The following is a 22,994-nucleotide window of genomic DNA, read 5'->3' on the forward strand; positions in this document are numbered from 1 at the left end:
CCATTTACGTGATATTAGATCCCTCTATCGTTAGATATGGCTTTCAACAGTGGTTGCCAGGCTGCACGTGCAGCCATTTAAACTCCATGCTGTGACCCTGTTTTGTTCTCCAAAAGGAAAGAAAAGGAGTTCAACTTTCTGACCCAATGGGCACATGATGGTATCAGGGAGAAATGAGATCATGGAAATAACCGAGTCCATTCAGCACCCCTACATTCTGTTGTGTTTCTACGCCACATTGCTTTTGAGTTAATTGTCAAGTTCTCCTTCCGATTTATCCTACTACAGGTGCTGGAATACCTTGTTTAGCAGTAGTAGCACTGGCTTTCCGAGTGGAAATCATCCGTAATCCATTTTGGCCTTCCTCAGCTGGTTGCTGGACGGGAGTTTTAGTTTCTTCTCCTTCCGCAGAAAGCTGGTCTGAAGGGGAAAAATCTATTCAGTTATGCATAGGCCAGATTGTTCGTGATTATGTAGCTCATGCAATGACACTTCAGTCCATGGTTCCTATAAAAAAGTTGGTTTTTTTTTTGTTTTTTTTTTTTTTTTTTAATACAGCTACACTGACCTGATGAACTCGTAAGTAGACTACCCTAGGACAAAACATCTAGGACTCTAGATTCTCTCTGCAGCTTTAACTACTGCACAACATATTACTCTTCAGACAAAAAAAAAGGAATTTCCTTCCTAGTTTCACATAGAGCTTTACACAACAGACCAGCTAAAGCCAAGAGTGGTTCTAAGCTTTCCTCCAACATTTCAGGTTCTGTCCACTGACTGCCAGACAAAGCCACCAGTGACCTGAGCGGACTGCCTGCCCTATCGCTAGTCAGACCTCAGGTCATCTGTGATTTAGACATTCATTTACAGCACAAATTCCTTCCAAGAACCAAAGACTTACACAATCATTTACAGCACAAATTCCTTCCAAGAACCAAACCATGCTCACCATCATCATCTTCATCATCATCTGCAGCATTGATTACAACTGGAGGGTGTGTAGGGCTTGGGACATTTTCCGAGTTTTCCACTTTCATCACCCGCCTTAGCTATGGAGAGGGATTGGACTGGACAGAAAGTTTGTTTTGCTGCAGTGACATCTGAGCCACTTTCAAATCATCGTCCGCGGACTCAGGCGGACTTGGCAGTGTAGCTAGAGGAAGAGGAGGATCATCAGTAATATGGCAGTTTAAAACTTTGACCACAATGCACGAAGATGGTAGCTAAGGCAGATAACCTGCACAGGCAATGAATGCAGCATCTCCTTTTGCCCATCCCGCCACTGTTTACACCGTGAACAATGACTTGCCTTCAAACAACAACACATCTCCCTACCACCCAGCAGAAGACGAAACAACAGAAAGCAAACTGCAAGGCAAATATCACACAAAGCAGAGAGAAGCTGAGCATGAAAGCAGAAAACAAATACCAGCAGTACAGCAGCAGTACACTCGGTTTAGCTGACCACCTAGGACTGCAGACCTTTTCCTGCACTCACAAATGGACGGTTACCTGATGTCTCCTACACTATTGGCACCCACTAAGTAATATGCAAAATTAATTCTTCAATACTTAAAGAAAAAGGACCTAAACTCACTCTTGCTTGGTGGTAAGAAGACGCCATCGATGTAACGTCCCTTTGCGTGATGAAAAGCACAGTTGGCTTTCTGACAGCCTACTGGCTGCTTCTCCCAGTAGCAGGGAATCTCAGCGCGCTTTTTCTGAAGACAGAAAGAAAGACAAGCTCGTGATAACATGCACCTAAGGTTTGCAAAGAGATGCACAGTTCCAGGTCACGACAGCGATAGGGCTGTCACAATACAGTGCTGAAACATCATTCCAAAGGTCAGTTTATCACGGAAGTATAGTATTTCCGGGCATATTCACAAAGTTTGCAGAAGCTGTAACCACTATGCACGTTTAGCCTTGTCATCATTCAGTTTGAGAAGACAGGCACTCTCAGACATCAGTTTAGGGTGGGTTAAACTAATACACCTAGGATTATACTAGGATTATTCAGAGGGAAAAAGAACATCTTAAATTGCCTACGTTAACTCTATCCAGAACTACTTCTCGGAGACTTCGTTCTTCTGCACCTTTAACTTTCCCCACTGCTTCCTAGCCCAGGCAGCTAGAACAGCATTATCTGAAGGACTCCGGGACACAAGAGACCTGATAGATCATTATCAAGCCTGCTCTCAGGAGGCTAGTACAGCCTGTTTATTACCCCCCTGCTCCAGCAGGTTTTAGCAGTCTAGTTAGCGGTTATTCTGCATCTGTTGAGAAAATACTGTCGGCGTCTAATAAAAGAAAATCTTGCTAAGACATACCTAAGGCATTGATTTTATTTCCCTCTCCTTCCTCCCACCCCCTCCCCTGCTAACAGAAACCAGTGTAATTCCAAAGCAAAGGACTCTATCCTGCAAAAGCACAATCAGCACACCTACAGCACTGAAAAATGCTTTTGTTGATTTATTTTGAGAACACATCTTTAGGCACTCACATCGATTTCCATGTGTCTGAATCGGCAGACATTCCTGAAACAACGACCCTCCTGCCACAGCGTGCAGACTGTCTCGTTCCCCAGAGCAGCTTCACAGTGGCGGAAGGAACAGTTGTCTCCCTGTAACCAAAAGGAAACCAACAAGGAAAATATAGAACAGCCTCAAAAACGTCCATGCTACTGCTTCAGGTTGCTACAATTGAATTCAGAATCTATCTGGTTATCACGTTAACCAAAGACCAGTGTGCCTCCTCCTCCTACTCTACCCCTTCCTGAAAAAAATGAAAAAAAAAAAAAAACCAAAAAAAAAACAAAGCAAAGCAAAGCAAAAGAAACCCAGCCATACCTTGGTACAGGTAGAATAGAAATAGAAGTAGCAATCGTCTCCTTGTTTAGACATGCCGACAAGTTCTGATAACAAGCTCGGGTTCTCTCCACAGGGACTTCCTCTGCTCTTGGAGAGAGCTGTCTTCACCCTTGCTTGGGCTGAAAGTCTTCCACTGGCTTGTGATCAGTGAAATCTTCTTTTTAAAAGTAACCCTAAAGAAAGTACCAACAAGTGAAAAATAATGAGTAACAAGCATTTTTCCAGCTTTCTTCTGTTCATCAAATTAGTCTCTTGAGGAGAGCAATGCCTTGAAATCAGCTGTTACGGGAACTAACACAATATTAAACTAAAGTTCTGTAAAGCTGCCAGGAGCTTTGTCAGCAAGTGTTCTCTTCCACGTCCTCAATAATATGCCTTGGAGCACATCCGGAAGCCTGAAAATGGAGTCACTTCTTCAAAAACCACCTGATCATACATGCAAGGCAATGATCAACTATGGCTACGAGTAACTTCTACAGAACGCAGTATGACGCATTAAATAGCACGTTCCAGTCACTGTGGGTCTTCGAGTTCACCTACCTGGACAACCTCAGCAAAGTTATCGATCTTCAAAGACTTCCAGTTAACTTCTCCTGGAGGCCGAACCAACACTGAATCCGTGAATTAATGATAAAGGGGTAGGAAGAATTTGCCTCCTCACTTTGCCAAGGGAGCCTCTCATCCACAATTCAAACATAGGATGTGCTTTTAAACAGCTTATAACTAATGGAGGAAGCAAGTCCATCTGAACACTCTCTCAGACTGGAGACAGCCAGGGTTAGTTAGCTCTTCAAAAAATAAAAACCAAAAAAAAAAACCACAAAACAAAACAAAAACAAAAAAACCCAGTGCATTTAGAGATGAACTCGTGATTCAAAGTGGCTGCAAAAATGAGGCTCCATCTTCCACAGCCAGAAAATTTGACTTTTTTTTTTTTTTTTAATTCAAAATTCAGTATGTTCCAATCTCTGGTCTTCAAGATTTCTTCACCTATTAAGAAAACACTAAAACCTTTCCCCGTCTTTATTACCTGTACAGCAAAAAACACACCAGTGCACAGAAATACACAAATGTGCATACGCATACACACATATGTGTTTAGACACACACACGAGGAGTGAGTGATAGAAAGTTAGCGAGAGCGACAGTGGAAATCAGAAGTTTTGCCTTTTTGACACAGAGAGCGCGTAAAAACTCTCTCATTTTGAGGGAACTAGAAAAAAAAGGAGGATCTACCAAATATTTTGATGAGTATGCCTTCGAGGCCAATGCTTTATACCATGAGTGATCTGGGGGCCAGCACACAAATATGCATACATATGTATCACACAGTATCACAGATTTCTAGGTTGGAAGAGACCTCAAGATCATCGAGTCCAACCTCCGACCTAACACTAAGTACTCCACTAAACCATATCGCTAAGCTCTACATCTAAACGTCTTTTAAAGACCTCCAGGGATGCTGACTCCACCACCTCCCTGGGCAGCCCGTTCCAATGCTTAATAACCCTTTCAGTAAAGAAGTACTTCCTAACATCCAACCTAAAACTCCCCTGTCGCAACTTTCGCCCATTCCCCCTCGTCCTGTCACCAGGCACGTAGGAGAACAGACCAACCCCCACCTCTTTACAGCCTCCTTTAAGGTAACTGTAGAGAGCGATAAGGTCGCCCCTGAGCCTCCTCTTCTCCAGGCTGAACAAGCCCAGCTCCCTCAGCCGCTCCTCGTAAGACTTGTTCTCCAGACCGCTCACCAGCTTGGTCGCCCTTCTCTGGACTCGCTCGAGCACGTCCATGTCCTTCCTGTAGCGAGGGGCCCAAAACTGAACACAGTACTCAAGGTGCGGCCTCACCAGAGCCGAGTACAGGGGCACAATCACTTCCCTAGACCTGCTGGCCACACTGCTTCTTATACAGGCCAGGATGCTGTTGGCCTTCTTGGCCACCTGGGCACACTGCTGGCTCATATTCAGCCGACTGTCAACCAACACTCCCAGGTCCCTCTCGGCCAGGCAGCTTTCCAGCCACTCATCTCCCAGCCTGTAGCTCTGCTTGGGGTTGTTGCGCCCCAGGTGCAGGACCCGGCACTTGGCCTTGTTGAACTTCATACAGTTGACCTCAGCCCATCGCTCCAGCCTATCCAGATCAAATATGTACATGCATACAGGATAAACATATCTATACACACAAGCGTGCACAGTATATGTCGTATGGTATCCATATGGAGAACAACTCGTAGCCCTGATCAGACACGTAGAGTTGCAATCAATTAACAGCAGGAAGGCAGCAGATCAAGGATACAGCAAGCTTTGAGAGGCAGGGCAATGCTCACTTTGCCAGTGGCATGGCTGCATGATACCAAGAATTTTGAATTAGTTTGATTTTTTGGAAGCAATTTGTTTTCTTTCTGCGCTGTAGCAAATACCACAGGTTTGCCATCACGTGCTGTTCCCTAATCCATATATCCATCATCATCCATTGCTGCAAGATCATGAAAGGTTAGAAAAGATGACTTAGGTCCAATTTAACAGCCAATGATTTTTCAATGACCAGAGCTGCAACAGATTTTATTTAGCCACAAGCAGGTTTTTTTTTCTGATGTGAAGTCAGATATTTTGATTTTTTTTTTAAGACACTAAATGTCATAAAACCTGCAACCAGACCAGATAAAGTTCAAATTAGAGTGATTCTGAAGCCTTTCATTAAAATGCTACACATTTCTGTGCAAATTATTTCTGACTCTTCTGGACAAAAGCGGATGAAATAGTTCTTACAAATTAATAATAAAAGGTTGGAACCTTTTACTCACACAAACACTAGTGAATTTTCCAGGAAGTATTATTTTGGCAGGGAATTTTCCCAAATCTAAAGTAAAGAGGGGAAAAGTTGGGTTCCCGTATTAGTTGTTGGTTTTGACTGCTTGACAAAGGGAATAAAAACAGTAGTTAAGTGCAAGGTTTCCTTCTCTTCTTTAGTATTGAGAGGAATCGTCACTTCTGACCTTTAGCACCTTCAGAAACACACTTAGTGCCATGCAGATTCCTCTGCATCTACTTCTAAAAATTACTGGTGCTCCTTAGCATGGAAGTTGGACTTGAAATCTTTTCCAGACTGAGCTCTTTTGAATGCCCAAGGAGCTCATCATTTTGCTTGTTGCCTTCCATTTTCCTGAACAGACCCAGAACGCTGTTCAGGATATGAATGGATCTGGTCTAAGGAATGGGAAGAAAGCAAAAACCAAGGATACCTCACAGCCCTAAATGCCATAAAAAGCAGTCACATTTTAAAAAAGATCTCCAAAGCTTTTTTTTTTTTTTTTAAACTGACATCTGCCAATATGGCGATCCAAGTGCTGAACAGAAACCAACTGAACTAGCCCCTGAAAGCCTGAATAAAAATGAGTAACTCTGGTGCACTCAGCAGGTCTGTAATAGAAGTTGGCAAGATTTTTAGATTTCTTTTTTCTCCAGGGTGCTAGTAAAGTTTTTGCGTTACGAGATTTTGAACTCTTTTTGTACAAAAGAATTACAGATGCACTACAGTCACGGTAGCTGGGGGTCTGGAAATACATGCCAACAAGTGTCATAAACTTTGCCTTTGCTGAAGGAAGATAACTAGTCCAAAGAAAACCTGCCTAGTTTGTTTTACAGGCTTGTCTTTCTCAGTATGGAACAAACTGACCTCCCTGGTCTAACTTTCCAGTTGGCTATTCTGCCTTTGTCCTGGAGAGAAGAGCAAGAAGGGAACAAAATATTTTTGCACTCCAAAAAATGCATTAGGGAAGGATTATCACACCTACCTAAGGGTAATTTCTTGTTTGTTTATAAAGCACAAAGTCTTTCTCTTGGACAGTCTCTGTTGCTGGCCTGTTTTGTGCCTTCCATTTATAATAAAGGTATTAAAGATGCTTACCCCGTTTTGGTGGTTTTTTATTTTAAGAACAGTGTAAGCGGACAGTCGGATGACAAGCAAGAAAGAACAGCATAAATCCTTGTTGTGACCCTGCTTTTTAATCACCCAGCATCAGCCTTGCTGCAAAACAGTCTCCGCTGATTTACCTGCTTGTTAAAGCACCCCACAGGCTGCAAGTGTTGTGTGCTAGGTGTCAAATTATATTTAACGGTGCATAGGTAAACCATTCATCTTCCCATGGTCAAAGCACAGAACAGCCTCCTGCTAACACAGCTCATCCTTGCTGTAACTGCTTTTAAACCTATTTGTTGGTAAGAAAAGAGCTCAGTACACCACCTTCACAGGGCAAAAATTCACATGGAAGAGCAGAAAAACCCAGAAGTGCTTCCTGAACTTCACGTTACCAACAGCACCATCGGATTTAGATCCTTGCCTGGCATCCAGGATGCACGGCCTGCAAGCACTGCTGCAATGTGGAAGTGCCAAGGCAGGTTTTTGGCCTGCCCTAAAACACTTTTTTTTTTTTTCTTTTACAAACAATACAAAGAGTGTGCCAGGTATGCTGTAATGCCCGTGTGCCAGGTCAATAGAGGATATCCAAACAACAGAGGCGCTTCTCCTAATTTCTGGCGTGAAAACACTTTCACAGCATTCTTTTCACGAAGAAACCCCTCTCTATCTTCTCCAATGCTCCAGGACCTGCTGCAGCTGCAGCGGCTGCGCTGGTACCAGCCGCATCTTTGACAAATCTTTTCAACGGTTCTGCTTTACCTCGGCACAGTTGAGGTCACTCCTCTTCCTCTTCCAGCTGAGGAAGCAGCTTGCGGGCTCTGCCACACGGTCGGTGCAGAAGCGAAAGCTGGGAACACAGCAGTCAAACCCTCACTGCTAACGAAGCCACCAGGGCAGAGGGCTGACACAGACCCACCAGAGGCGAACCGTACCCGCTCTCCCTCCCGGCTGCGAGGCTCGCCACAGCAGCCCCGACCCGAAGCGCTCACAATGCTTTGCTTGGTGATGTCACCGATGAGTCAGAGTCCCCAGATGAGCATCTGCCTTGCCACTCTTTAATGTTGGTGTTGTTTTTTGGTTGGTTGTTTGCTTGCTTTTGAAACTTATGTAGGTTATGGTAAACCTTCAGGTAAACCACAGATCAATGGGGAAGAAGTCCCACACGAGGGATGGCGCATTCTTTAACGTGCTGCATTCGACAAAGAAGCTCTCTCCATTTTGCGCAGTGGCAACAGGCACGACTGCAACACACGCACGTGTAGGCAGCACCTGCAGGTCCCAAACCGTTAACCAATTTTTAGATAGCACCAATTGTTTATGTAGTTGCTTTCCCTTCATCCATAACCCCTTTTTTCCTTTCTTTATATCGGGTGGCTCTCCTCCATTGTTCTGTCATTTTACTCCCCAGTGTCTGAGCAGGCACTGGGAATCGTTTCCAGAGGAAGGGTACTGCTGAAGCTACAACATTTACTCTCAGGGAAAAGAGAGTATGTGAAAGAATACATACTTCCTTTCTTTTTCCTTTTTTTTTTTTTTAAATCTCTGAAATCAATGCTGCGGCCTGGCAGCAAATAACTATGGGAGTAAAGATGATTCCTCATCCTCACTGTAACGTTGTAGTTAATGTCATAAAGAAGCAATTTCCCCAGGCAGTGGCCATTTGAGATGGGAAGGGGCAGTAAGAGGAAGTTTTCCTTAGCCTAGCTCTTCCCCCAGAACACCTCGCCATCCAGCAACAAATTCAATTCACCTGCTCCGCCTGATCAGTCAAACGCGCGTCCGACTCCAGCACACGTCACAGCGGTGGTTCTGACGTGGTTTGAGAATCACCTATCCGCAGAATATCTCGGGTTTGTACACTCAAATAACGCAGTCTTTTCCAAATAAGGCCCAGAGCTCACACTCCGAGTGCAGCCTAACAGCACCAGAGGGCCGGTAGGCTAAACATTCCCATCCTGGCAACAGGACTGACCCGGGCAACAGTAAGCATCCCTTCTGCACTTTCGCCGTGAACATCAACATAAGGAAACAGAGACCTCCTCGATCCAAGTTTGAAGAAACAAACACAAAGGTCACCCAAGCGGGTTGTTTTCAGCAAACTAACGGAGAAATTAAGGTGACAACCGCGTGCATCCAGAGTTAGTCAGATCCCGAAGGCAGTTCCTTTGGGAAACGCAGGAGCAGCGCGCCAGATGACGGCTACCTTACAGCGCACCCCTCAGAGGCACTGCTACGAAAGGAAGGCAGAAGGTTGGAACTCAAAATAACTCGCAAGGCGCCCGTTAAGGGGGAAGCTTTAATTTCCTGAGCAGAACCTCCCCCCTGAAGGCAGCCCAGGGACTCTTTGCTTCCCTAGGGAGACGGCAGGGACGGGGCAGGGCGGTGGGACGGGGGGACACAGGGCCAGATGGACGGCCAGACAGCCGGATGGATGGACAGACGGCCAGACGGACGGCCAGACGGCCCAAAAGGCCTGAGCAAGGGCTGAGGAGCGGGAGGGAAGGGCAGGGCGAGGGGAAGGGCGGCCCTGGGCCTGACAGGGCACCTTGGGCCTAACCCCGGGCAGCAGCTCCCCATCTCACAGGGCCCGCGGGGGGCTGCCTGTAACAGGAGATGCGGGCAGGTAAATTTTACAAGCACTGCATCACAAATACCCTGCAACACCTGAACTATTCACTGGGACAGCCTCCTTCCTCACCTCCTGAAAGCTCCAGCTGGCAAACCAAGGACAAAATGAAAGGCAGATGTGGAGGACCTCGTAAGATACTGTTTTGTTCCCTACGTGCCCACTGCTGGTGACACGTAATGCCTCCTGTTCCCAAACGACATCGGCACGTTACATCTTTACTACATGCTGAAAGGAACTCAGCAACTTGAACACAACTTAGAATTACCCATCCCGGCAGCAGGCTGTCCAGCTGAAGCTGCTTTAGCCAATCAAGTGTGTCATGCTGCCCCTCAAAGGTTTCTTCCTGGGAACGTCTGCTGTGACACTCCTGACGTATTACTTCTCGGAATGGCAGAACTGCGCTGGGTAGGCCCCACAGCAAGACTCGTATTTCTGTCCTTCCCTTTCAGGAAAGGATCTCCCACCTTGAATTTATTAATTTTCATGATGATGATACACAAATTGAAGTTTTGAAAAACTGAATGCTGATTAACAGATTTCTAGCACAGCCTGTGCATCAAAATTCATTTCTCTCCATTTAGGTAATCTTAGTTTCTGAGTTACAGTTACAGTCAAAATTTTTCTTCTTCGATTTTTTTCTTTTTCTTTTTTTTTTTTTTTTTTTTGTGATCAGAAAAACGAGGGGACTGGCTGTCCCAAGTCAGCCGGGGAACTTCTCTTTGGTCGATGCATCAAGCAACTCAGCTCTCTTGGGGAAACTTAAATAGAAAAGACAGATCTCCAAACGGATAAAAAAAATAAATCAAATGATAAAAACCCAACCGACACATCTGATACCCCAGCTTATTGAACAGCACAAGGGTTTAATCTACAGGCTCTGTCCAAAGCAGCAAGAAGTGACAGATTTAATCCAAACCAGTTGCCCGCTCTCACTCTCTGATCTGGAGACGTTATTGGACAAGCATGCATAGCAGTAACACTTGTAAACACTGGGTTACTGCACCACAGCCCCAAATCCCTCACGGGCCCACTAAGATACTTTTACTGACTGATCCACAATAAACACTCCCAAAAAGATTCTCAACAAGCTAAACCCTGTTTAGAAAGAATCTGAGGAACCTGTCACTGCAGCAACAAAGGGCTGCAATTGTATGCAAAATCTCCAACACCCTCCTTAGCACCCTGCTAGCTCAAGGACTGTGTGGGGCTTCCGTGCCCTGAACGAGTCCACCCTGGCCACATAACGCAGATGTAATGGTCAAGAAAGCACATAGCGTTATCGAAACTTATCAGATCCACAGCAAAAAGAAAAGCCCACGCTTCTATATTTCTCCTCCTTCTCCATTCACAGAAGGAAGAGACTGAAAACAAGCAGATTTGTGTTTACATTTACAGTTAATGTGAAAAATGGTTATTTGTGAAATACATCACGTATTGTTTCAAGCTACAAACAACTCGCTCCCACAAAGGAAAGACTTTTGACCTCAGCATGCAACCCCAGTTACAAATAACTTCCTATCTACCAGCGGGCCGCGTTCCCCTGGCACTCAGTCACTCCGCAGCACGGCAGCCACCTTTGTTCTAAGGATGGCAAATTCTACTTAGAAACGCTCTGTAGAAGAGTGATGTTGTCCCCTTTTAACACGATCCGGCCTGCAGCACAGAGAAGGGAAAGAGGGGATTAGAGAGAGCCCAGAACCTGAGAATAATCTCGTGTTTTCAGAAAGTGTTTCGTGTGGTTGAGCAGGGTTTTGCCCATCACGCAGAGTGCAGGCCGCCTGGTATTACACGTTTCAAAGACCAGAACTGGTCTCAGGCAGGGACAGATTCTCCTTCATTCAGCAAAATCAGCAGCTCAAAAATCATCAGGGACAGAGATGTAGCCAGGAATTGCTCACTGAACTTCAACAGCAAGGCTCGTCACACGGTTGGTACGTCTCAGTGCTGCTACCTAGAAGGCTCACCCGGGCAGGTTTCAGACCGCGCGTCACTCGGGTTGCACAGACACACGACACACCCAGCTGTTTCCTTGATTTTGTCTTGGAGTGAATCTCCTCTGCGTCGTCCAGCGCCAAATTCACGTACTCGTCAAAGCCCTACAAATCGGCAACAGTGGCAATTAGTTCAGCAACAACACGAACCATCGTCAGCTTTGCTGACCCAGGCTGGACAACGAAGACTAATTGTTAGAGAAGCACGATTTCTTTTTTCCCTTGGGCTAGTTTTTCTTGACAAGAAAAAATAGGATTGTGAATGAGGGAAAACAAACTAACGATGTAACGTGGGGTCGTGCTGACACTCACGATGATGCAGCCTTCTATCCGCACGTTCACTTGCTCAGCCACACCTGGATCCTCGAGCTCTGCAGAACGAAGGAGGAGAGTAAATTGGAACACAAACACCGCGAGCAGTTTTGTTCTCTCTCGTGTGTTCAGAAATACCCGCTAACCATAGCCGCTAGAGCTCCCAAACACTCCAAGGAGCAACTCTCAGGGGCAGTTTCAATTAACAGTCTGACATTTTAGAGTCTTATATGACTGGGTGAATACTACACGTTTGCTGAAGGACACGTTTCCAGTCACAAGGGAACACTCCTGCACGCCCGGCTGCACGATCCCACTCCCGTTAACACGAGGGGGAAACGCCGGGCTGCGCAGCAGCTCCTTGTACCCACCAGCACGCCGCACAGCTCTCCACTCCCCACAAACCTGCCCCGAGCAACGGGTGGGAGCCGAAAACTCAGCGAGGGAGATCCCCGGACCCTCCCTGCTCCCCCCACCCCCCCCAAATCCCCATCCCCATCCCCTCCCCGTCCTCTCCCCGCGCTACTCACGCTCTGCAGGTAGCGGAAGATGAGGTTCTGGGGCACTGCGTGAAGGGCTCAGCACGGGGACAAGAGCTCCAGGCCCGGGACAAGGCCTCAAGACAAGGCCTCAAACCCTGCAACGAGGCCCCAGGGCCCCGGGACAAGGCCTCAAGGCCAGGGCCGAGACCCCTGAGGCCCGGGCCGCCCCCCACCCGCTCCCCCGTCGCTCCCCAGCCGCAGGAAGGCTACGATGGGCTGCACCATCACCGTCTGCACCTTCTGGTCCTGCCCGCGGTACGCCATGGCTGCCGCCGCCTCGCTGCTCCCGCCGCCCCTGCTGGGCCGCCTCCGGAAGCCCCTGAGGCCGGGCGGGAGCGCGCAAGGTACGCTGGGATGCTGGAGGAGCGTGGGGGGCCGCTCTAGCAGGCCGGGAGGACCGCGTCTCTATGGTTGCAGGCAGGGGTCCCTGCGCTAGCTTTATTGGTGAGCAGCGAGGCTGGGGGGGGGAGGGGGGCAAGACAGCCTTAAATAAAATACAAATATAAAAAGTGTTATAAATGGCTGAGTCCCAAATAGGATTACAATCAAAGTTTACAATTTATTAAACGAATAGAGGCAAGCAAGCAGCGCTGGGTGCGCCGGGAGTCTCTGCTCCCCCAGGACGCACACCTGTTACTTAAGGCGGCTGGTTTTGATGCTCCCAGGCTAATACATATTCATTACTACTTCGAGAAGAGGCAGGGTTATTAGAATTGGTTTCCGGAATCCGAAACCCCTCCCAGGGGCGCCTGCGTACCAGTCTCTGGTGGTCTCTCGGGGCTTGCTCGGGCTCAATGCTGGTTGTCTTCCTCTCAGGCTTTTGTCCTTCAATTGTCCTTCAGCTCCCCCTTCCTCCTCGTTTGGGAGCCTCTGCGCCGGATTTCAGAAACTCTAGCAACATCCCCTGCAGTAGTCAGCACTTTTCCCTAAAAACCCCTTTGTTCTCTTATCACCTAGACCCGGGCCTCGATGTTAACCCTTCAAATCCCTTAGTGACACGAATTGCTGGACCATTCCTTACAAAAGGAAGGATAAAATATGTAGAGGAGCAATGGCACACGCGAAAGCCCAGCGCCGCGGGCAGAGGCAGCGAAGGTTGACGGCAGAACAGTGCTCGGTTTGAACACGGAGAGGGAAAGCGAGGGGAAGGTGGCCGAAGCCGGCCGCAGTCTCTGAGCTCTCCTCCTCCTGATTGTTTTCTCTCAAAGCCATTTCTGTCTGTGTGCGGGCACCCGGAGCCGGCAGAAGTCCCCGTGAAGTCCTTCGGCAGGACGGAGGGCTGCGTGGGCTCCAGTGAGAGAGGGAGTTAGGAGAATCTTATCAAGTAGAGATAGAGCGCTGACGGCGTTAAACTAGGATGCTACTTAGCGTCTTTGCTAACTATGGTGCATTGTGCCAATTAACTAAAGCAAGAAGCCTTGGGCCCCTTACCAAGGTCAGTCTCCTAATAAGAGAGTGAGCCTGTCTTAAGAAACTGGGAGAAACTGGTCCTGCAGGTGGACAAGAGCCAAGGAGCAACTGAGTCTGTGCAAAGACAAGAGGTCAACTAGCGGTGACGAGGAAGAGTCATCAATCTTCATGCCCACGACCTCCCGTGCTGCCCAGCGCTGAATAAACATACCTACTTTACAATCTCACTGATTGTGGAGTCCCTTTTCCGCAAGTCACTAGCAGCGGTTTCTTCCGCAGAGGTTTTCCCAGAGCCGCTTCAAAGCTTCCCTCGCGGAGCTGGGGCGTCGCAGGGGGTCGTCAAAGCACGCACGCGCACACACACACACACGCACACACACACACACAGGCGTTGTTGTCCAAACAGAAAGTATTTACAACAAATTCGACAAGCGGTTTTCCTCTGCCAGCAGCAAATGCCTGAGGGCCCCTACAGCTTCACAAATCATAGCACAAAGAGCCTAAAGTTCCTCTAAAATTTAGGGAAATGATTCAAAATAGATCTGCTAGGGGAAAACGATCACTGGCGGCAGGGTACACAATACACGCGAGTCTCAGCTCTCCTCCGCAGGGTCAGTGCCCACGCCCAAGTGCGACGCTGATGGCACCCGAACATTTGCTGTAGCAGGCAGCAGAGCCAGCAGCTCAGGGGAGCAATTTTAAAAACCAGGAGGTACTTAAACCAACCCTTAATTGACCCAGTTACTGCAGGAGAGTCCCGACTACTCGCCCTGGAGTCCTACTGTCACCAGCAAAAAGCACCAACCAAAGCTTGGGGGAACTTTGGTACAGCACAAGAGAAGGGAGTGGGGGTAGCGTAGCCGTATCGCAGAGCTGCTGCTTTTCACACCATTTTATCATCCCTGATAATTGAAAGTAAGGCCGGGTGGGCTGACCCCACCACCACCACTCCTGGCAGCATGTTTGGTCCACAACGCTAGAATAATTATTTTGCTCCCTCCCGCCCCTACAGCTTCATCATCTGAAAAGATTACAGTCAAAACAATGGCATACACAAATAAAAGTCAAGAGTTGACATAGTAACTCCGGGATTTGGGTATCAACTGTCCGAGAAATCAGAACACCCAGGCTTCACAATGTGCCCAACATCGAGCTGTGCCAAGGGGGGCGGAAGGAAGAAGCTTTCCGTTTAAGCCTTCAGAGCATCGCTCCGTCACTACGTCAATTCACAGCCACCACAGCGTGCCGATGGACATCTTTCTGTGCCAAAAGAAACAAGTGCTTTGTCCTCTTGATATCAAAGGTAGCCACCTATAGTTACGGAACCATGCACAAGACCTTAACTCTGACCAGCAGGAAAACTTAGGACAACTGAGTGCAGATCCTGCCAATTTCTACCAGTTCCAACTGTGCTTTAAGTCTCATTGCAAAGCCTCAGTTAGAAAAAGGATCACCTCAGGGTATCCAACAAGAAGAAGAGTTGTTTTCTTTTTTTTTTTCTTTTTTTTTTTTTTTTTCAATATACCATAGGACTATGCAGTTCAATCATCGATCATCTTGGAAAGCTCAAGGAGGAGGTCATCCTCATCCTTCCCTGGGTCCAAGTCGAGCTCGGCTTCCAGTATGCCGTCTGAGAGTTCCCAAAGTAGCATCTCTAAATCCTCGTCTACAGATACGGGCGCGTTGCCTGTGGAACTCAGCCGGCGTGTCCTTGCTTCTTCTAGCTGGGAAGAAGCTGAAGTCGAGCTTGAGAACTCCATTGGCTCCACGGATTCTGCCTGGCTTCCAAGATGTGCTTCAGGTCTTGGCAGAGCAAGGAAGAGAACAATCAGTATATGCCATTTCTTAACGGGAAATCCCTTTTCTGCAAACCGGCTCTTGAAACCGTAGCCAACCCCTCCTGCACTTCAATCTTACCTAGGGATTGTTATTCAATTAACCCAGGGCTACATTTAGAGCCCAATATATTAGCAGGTACATTTTTCAGTTTGGGGGTTTCTCTGTGAAGCCAGAGCACCCGGAGCCTAGCAAAGATGGGAAACCAACATGGCCTCCCGGAAGCCCAGTGTCCGAGAACTACATCTCCCGGCATGCTCTGGGAAAACAATATGGACTCCCGGAAACCCGGTGGCCAAGAACTACATTTCCCAGCACTCCCCAGAAAATTGAGCCTCGCAGCGTGCCGTAGGACGCCATTTTTTGCTCTGTTACATTACCGGTTTCGTGTTTATGGAGGGTTTTCCCGCCGTTTTGGGGGGTTTCCCCTCAATTTCGGGTTTTCAGCTCTCCATTTCAGAGTTCTTCCCCGCAATTTTGGGGTTCCTTCCCCTAATTTGGTGCTTCGCCCCCCCCCCACTTTTGGGGTTCCCCCTCCATTTTGGGGATTCCCCCCAATTCCAAGCCCCCCACAATTTTGGAGGCCCCCACCATCCTTTCTTGGCCTGCCACCCTAATATTAAGGTTCTTTCCCCCAGTGTTGGGGTTCTCACCACATGTTTGAGGTTCCTTCCCTTAATTTGGGGCTTAGCTCCCCGGGATCTGGGGCTTTAACCCCAATTTGGGGGGTCCCCCCAATTTTAGAGTCCCCCACCCTCCTTTTTTGGGTTTCCCCCAATATTAAGAGCTCTTCCGCTCAATTTTGGGGGACCCCACAATTTTGACGTTCCTTCCCCTAACTTGGGGCTTCAACCCTTCGATTTTGGGGGGGGCTCCCACCCTCTTATTTTGGCCTTCCACCCTAATATTAGGCCTAACCCCTAAGAACCTTGACCCCTAAGCCTATGGCAACCACGGATCTAATCCTAACCCCTACCGCAACAAACCCTAGAAACCCTAACCCTAAAAACCCTTACAGCCCTAACCCGATAAAATTTACCACACTAAACCCCTGAAGACTGTTCTGGGGGGTCCACATTCAATTCTGGAATTTCACACTTCCATTTAAGTGTTCTGCCCCCCCAATATGGGGGTTCGCCCACCCAATTTTGGGGGTTCCTCCCCTAATTGGGGGGGACACAACCAATTTTGGGGGGGACACAACCAATTTGGGGGGGGACACAACCAATTTGGGGGGGACACAACCGATTTTAGAGTCCCCCACCCTCCTTTTTTGGGTTCCCCCCTAATATTAAAAGTTCTTCTGCCCAATTTTGGGGGACCCCACAATTTTGACGTTTCTTCCCCTAAATTGGGGCTTCAACCCTTCAATTTTGGGGGGGGGCTCCCCCCTTAGTTTGGCCTTCCACCCTAATATTGGGCCTTACCCCTAAGAACCCTACCCCTAACACTACGGCTCCCACGGATCTAACCCTAACCCCTACCCCAAAAAACCCTAGAAACCCTAACCCTAAAAACCCTTACAGTCCTAACCCGATAAAATTTACCACACTAGACCTACGCCTAAAAGCCCTAACCCTAAAAATTAAGACCCTCTAAACCCTAACCCAAAACGTAAAGATTCTCAAAGCCCTAACGCTGGAGACCCTAACCTTAAAAAAAAAAAAATAAGACCTTAAAACCCTAACCCTAAATACCTGACCATAACTAAAACCCTAAGACCCTAACCCTAAAAACCCTATCAACACTAAAACCACAAAATACTTTAAAACCTTAACACACTAACCCCCAAACCCTAACCTTTATAACTCCAACCCTAACAACCTTAAAATCCTAACCCTAAACCCTGGAAACCCTAACCCTGAAACCCAACCCTAGTGCCTTAGCCCTGAAACCTTAAAACCCTAACACCTTATTAGAAACACTCTGTAACCAATACCATAGGCTCAGGCAAGTATCTCAGTGAGGTAGCATTTTTATTCACGATTGCAATGGCAGGCGTCCCACAAGCCACCTACCAGTTCCATAACACAGTTTATATAATTTTTTTTTTCCTCTCGGTGACCAGGACCCTCCCCAGTTTCCCCATTGACTGGGTAATCCATGTTCACAATCTATCCAGTGCTTCACAGAAAATACACAGCTGCTGGCCTGTTACTAGTCAATTTTATTTTTTTCTTGACTGTTTTCCTCTTTGAGGTGGTAATGTTTCTTACACCGTGATTTCCACCCAATTGCTCTAAGGATTCTGGTTGTCTGCATTTTACAAGGTTGTCTGTTAAGCTTTCTTATCACTGCAAGCATATATCAATACCACCTTCCCTCCCTCTAAACGATGTAACTCTGTGCAAAAACATTTTTATTCCCACAACCTTGATCCCCTTACCCTAAAATCCTTATTCTCTTTAACCCTAACAACTCTAACCACAACCCTAACCCTTCATATCAACCCCCCGACGCTAATGACACTGACTAATGATCCAAACCCCAAACCCCAGGCAACCAACAAAGAAACAGACACAAAGCTGGAAACTACAAAAAAGGCAAAACCCTGGATACAGACCCCAAATCACAAACACGCTACCAAAATGCTACAGAAAAGCCCCAGACGCAGGCCCCAAGCACTACAGCTAGGCCCCAGAAGCTCTAGACACATCCCAAAGCCAAAATGCAATCCCCAAACACTACAGAAAAGCCCCCAAACACCAGACACAGGCTGCAGAAGTCTACAAGCAGGCCCCAGCCACACCCGGATGCAGACCCCAACTGTCCACAAGCAGCTCCCAACCCACCCCCCCCATGAACTGGACCCCCCCCCACCACCACCCAGATGCATGCCCCAGGCCCCAGGCCTCAGCCCCAGCCCCCACACCCCAGACTCAGGCCCCAAAGGTGTACAACCAGCTCCCAACTGCCCCCCTCAAAGGGAGGCCCCAAAGCCTCATTGCAAAGCCTCAGTTAGAAAAAGGATCACCTCGGGGTATCCAACAAGAAGAAGAGTTTTTTTTTTTTTTTTTTTTAATATACAATAGGACTATGCAGTTCAATCATCAATCATCTTGGAAAGCTCAAGGAGGAGGTCATCCTCATCCTTCCCTGGGTCCAAGTCGAGCTCGGCTTCCAGTATGCCGTCTGAGAGTTCCCAAAGTAGCGTCTCTAAATCCTCGTCTACAGATACGGGCGCGTTGCCTGTGGAACTCAGCCGGCGTGTCCTTGCTTCTTCTAGCTGGGAAGAAGCTGAAGTCGAGCTTGAGAACTCCATTGGCTCCACGGATTCTGCCTGGCTTCCAAGATGTGCTTCAGGTCTTGGCAGAGCAAGGAAGAGAACAATCAGTATATGCCATTTCTTAACGGGAAATCCCTTTTCTGCAAACCGGCTCTTGAAACCGTAGCCAACCCCTCCTGCACTTCAATCTTACCTAGGGATTGTTATTCAATTAACCCAGGGCTACATTTAGAGCCCAATATATTAGCAGGTACATTTTTCAGTTTGGGGGTTTCTCTGTGAAGCCAGAGCACCTGGAGTCTAGCAAAGATGGTTCAATTTTTGTAGCAAGAGGCACTTTGCCACCTTGCTTAATTTTCCTGTTAAAATGTTAAGAAGTCTCCATCTGCAAATATCTGTTTGCTAAGTTAGTCATTTTTCCCACGGCACACTCAGCAGAGTTTGCTCCCCACTACAGGAAGCTGATCTGCAGCCATCACTTCCCTCTGCTCTCCCTGCACTCTTGTCACCTTGTATGTTTGTTCGGGTGGCTTTCTTGAGGACCAAAAGGCAGAGGATACTACTCATCATTTATCACCTCACGAGGAAGTAGGAGAACTTCACCTCATCCTCATTTAGGTATTCAGACAGAGCAAGAAGTCACTGGAAAGCTGTACCGACTTGCAGCATTTAAAGAAAGTAAGTCTAATTAAGCATTCCTGCTAGCTGCTAGAAAGTCATTTCACGTGACTTATTCCTCTGATGGATTTGGGCTTTAATTATCTCAGAACCCTCCTTTTTTCCCCACGTGTGACAGAACTTATGTTTCACTGGGGATATACACCGATTGAGAAAAAGAACAAGTTGTGGTCATCACCTGTTTTGGGGATTTTCTTCAAGTCTGGTGGCTGGGACGTGCTCCAGCGTGGCTGGAACAGCCTAGAAAGCAGCAAAACAGTATTTAGGACTCATGGGTAAAAGATTCCTTACTAGCTTTTTCCTCCATGCTGCTTCTCCTCTGGCATTGCGGAGCCTTAGCCAAAATACAAAACCAAGGTGCTCCTGAAGAAAGTTAATATTCACTTGGAGGTTACTAATGATCTTGTGTCTTTTAAGAACACAGCATTAATGGACAAAATCCTCCACACCAGAGAAATCACAGAATCACAGAGGACTAAGTAAATAGTGCCATTAATCTAATAAATATGGAAGGGTACTACAAGAATTCTGTAGGCAGCTACTGGATTTAAAAGGAAACAGAAAGCCTGTAGAACTTTTGAGTTTTCCATCTTTTCTCCTAGAGGAGGGTGTAAATTTTACAAGGGATCCATTTCTGCATTAGCCCCTGTCCTTACCATAGCTGCTCTTTTGGCTGGAGGTCCCATTGTGTCAGCGTCAGAGGCAGTCCGTGGCTTCACAGCTGCTACAGCAGAGGGAAAACTGCCAGGTGCCTTACGTTTCAGTGCCTTCTTCTTGGGGGAAGCGACTTTCCCATCCCAAGGCTTCGCAAACATGTTAAAGTTGGCTAGAGTAAAAGGAAGAGAGAACTGATACAGTCTTGCTCTGCCTCATGAAAAATCCACGTTCTCTTCCTCATTTCCACGGCCCGTCTACACAGTTAACTGTATTTGGCCAGCAGAATTACACTGCCATTGCCTGGATTCTCAGCAATATCTTCCACATAGTAAACTCCGTCTACCAACAATCCATACAAAGGAACAAAGGAACTGAATAGCTACAGTAAATCATAATCCAGGACGAGGGAAACTCAGACACAGAGCGATCCCAAGTGCAAGCAATACTCTAAGACGTTGTATGAAGTCTAGTAAGATTCACAAATGTTGACAGCTTTTGTATTTAAAGTCTTGCTCCCTCTAGGAAAGGAAAAGCAGCAGGTATAGTAAGACAAGAGAGTGTATGCAACTGTTGTACCAGCTTCCTCTCCCCTGCAGTGATGTCCCACAAAATCTATTAAGTTGTTCTACAAAATCCAAATTTGTAGAGTCATATTCTAGTCTCCCATTCCTGACCTAACATCTGGCTGGCAGGAGAAGAAACGAAAGAAAGCTGGGTACTTGTTTTCTTTGTGTGTTTATTTCCTCGTGTCCCATGAGACAGAGAGAAAGGCTACAATGTGCAGTGCATGCAGCCTTTAAGCCCTCCTTATCTCCCTCACACAATCTCATTTTACAAAGTTGATATAATCTTAACAACGAGGCCTTTGATCCTCTGTCATTTTTGACAGAAACTGGCCCCCCACATTAAGACGCTGATGCATGCTTTACAAACACATACACGTGTCAAGTTAAGCAACACATGCCAAAGAGGAAGGTGAACTTGAACTCAACGCAGGGAGGACTTCATACCATAAACAGATGGCAGAAAAAAACAGAATACCAAAATTAGACTAAAAAGCCCCTCAGTGTGTTAATTTTCTAGTGGGAAATACAGAATACCATCACGTAATTAACGAAAACAGACATGGTTGCACGTTCTGGCCCTTCTTTGCCTTTGAACTTTGTAGCCTTAAACTCTTTTATCCTCCGCATTGAAGGAAAAAGCAAAGCAGATCCTGAGCAAACGGAACTTGCTCAATATGGGAAGCACCTCACCGGGGCAGGTATTAAAGCATCTTATTACCTGATAGCTTTGTGTTCCATAACGATTTCTGCCCGGCTGGGGCAGGTCCAGGTTGTGCTGGGGGAGCTGGCACATTTCCTCCACTCTGCTGCATCCGCAGAGCTTTCTCGCGCTTTATTTCTTCCAGGGTTTTAACACGCACTTCTCCTTCTGGCTTGGCTTTACCTGCCGGCTCCTTCGACTGCACTTTGCTGGGCCCGGAAAGAGTGAGCACGCTCTGCTTCTTGGGCTCACCCTGAATTTTTGCCCCTGCGCTGGGATCTTTGGTTTTACCATGCCATTCAGCCTGGGCTTTGGCTTGACATTCTCGTCTCTGAAGAGCTCTCTCACGACGGATTTCCTCCAGTGTTTTCACATGGATCTCTCCCTTTGGCTTAGCAGCCTTCCCTGTCATCATCAAGAAATGAGAAGCACCAACATTTAAAGAGAGTCCAACAATAGTTTAAGTCTCCAAAATTTGTCACAGTACTAAGGAAAACTAAGCCTGAGCGTTCCCAATAACGCATCTTAGGACAATAGCCTAACATTCTCCTCCTCCTCTGAGCCACTTGTTGTATTTTGAAGACCAGCCCTATCCAGAGAGAGCTGCTACACAGAAATGCTAGTTTACTTGATTACTTTTTCAGACTGCATTTCAAATTCCTGCTCCCGGCAGTGGCTCTATTCTAATTGTATATGATGGTTCACAGAAGCAGCTTAAAACCTTGACAAGGCACAAGCGGAAAATAAACACACACCTAGAGCCAGATTTCTGATAGTGGCTGTCAGAAGAGCTTCAGCACTCAAGCAAGAGGAATCAGTTCTTTGTTTTCATTTGAATTCCTTTTTAGGGCTGTATGAAAACGGTCTAAGTTCACGGAAAGGAAGAAGGAGAAAGTATATTTAATAGCCAGTTGTTACCTTTCGCAGTACTAGTCCGTTGAGAAGGTAATCCTAGCCTCTCCTTCACAGACTTGGGAACTTGAACTGCAAAACAGAAAAAGACCAAATTAGGGAGGCTGCATAAACGTCAACTTTGTGTTCACATTCGAAAACAAGGCAGGAAAGGTAACTTTGAATCTCGGCGATTAAGACCTCAGCCAACATGCAAAAAGAAACATCGCAGGAAAAGGACAAACAGAAAGCCTAAATACAAAACCCGTGAATCACATCCAGATGCCTGTTTAGTAGCTGTACCTCTCTTTGGTGCTTTGTCAGCATTTCCCGGAACCTCCACCTTCTTCCCCAGCCTTTCAGCAAGGCTGCGCTTCACCGGAAGGGCGCTTACATCAGCTTCAGACGGAGAAAACAAGGAATATTTTAAGAACATTTCTTTGCAGGAAGATTTGAGAACAGTCAACCACAAGCTTCTATTTTTCAAGCATATTTTCATAAAATTGCCTTTCAGCTGCTAAATGGTTTTTTTGCCATTTCTGCAGTCAACACAGATCTCCACTGCAACGCATTTTCCTCTCATACGTCAAAAATACTCTTCAATGCAGTCATATAGAGAAGGCGGCACCTAAATAACAGCTCATAAAAAGTTCTTACCCACGGAGGCTTTCCGTTTTCCTTGTTTCTCAGCAAGATCTAGTCGAACCACAGGTTCCTCCCCTAAAACAAAAGTAAAATTTTTCTATTTCATAGAAACCAGTAGCC

General features: G+C 46.9%; 1 protein-coding gene and 2 long non-coding RNA genes across 4 annotated transcripts; all 3 read right to left on the reverse strand.

Annotated features, from left to right (window-relative positions):
- Window positions 1–2,670, reverse strand: LOC310891981. Its single transcript, XR_014577833.1, has 4 exons — window positions 2,504–2,670; window positions 1,598–1,721; window positions 950–1,153; window positions 1–420 (listed from the first exon to the last, which is right to left on the reverse strand). It is a non-coding gene; the product is annotated as an uncharacterized lncRNA (long non-coding RNA).
- Window positions 2,671–2,759: 89 nt separating this feature from the next.
- On the reverse strand, window positions 2,760–16,140 carry LOC310891978. 2 transcript variants are annotated; one of them, XR_014577829.1, is made up of 5 exons: window positions 15,593–16,140; window positions 12,254–15,478; window positions 11,724–11,782; window positions 11,385–11,516; window positions 2,760–3,043 (listed from the first exon to the last, which is right to left on the reverse strand). It is a non-coding gene; the product is annotated as an uncharacterized lncRNA (long non-coding RNA). The 2 variants fall into 2 exon arrangements; XR_014577830.1 differs by lacking the exon at window positions 2,760–3,043 and adding an exon at window positions 10,580–11,073.
- Window positions 16,141–18,362: 2,222 nt separating this feature from the next.
- Window positions 18,363–21,750, reverse strand: LOC310891988 (zinc finger CCCH domain-containing protein 11A-like; the record flags this gene model as incomplete). The annotated part of the gene is made up of 4 exons (XM_083854183.1): window positions 18,363–18,816; window positions 19,594–19,655; window positions 20,072–20,241; window positions 21,357–21,750. The coding sequence occupies 4 exons, from the start codon at window positions 21,748–21,750 to the stop codon at window positions 18,555–18,557; spliced, it is 888 nt and encodes a 295-aa protein (XP_083710309.1). The 3' UTR covers window positions 18,363–18,554.
- Between the last annotated feature and the right edge of the window lie 1,244 nt (window positions 21,751–22,994).

This window comes from Anser anser (genome assembly GCF_964211835.1).
Source record: "Anser anser genome assembly, contig: HAP1_SCAFFOLD_141, whole genome shotgun sequence".
NCBI lineage: Eukaryota > Metazoa > Chordata > Aves > Anseriformes > Anatidae > Anser > Anser anser.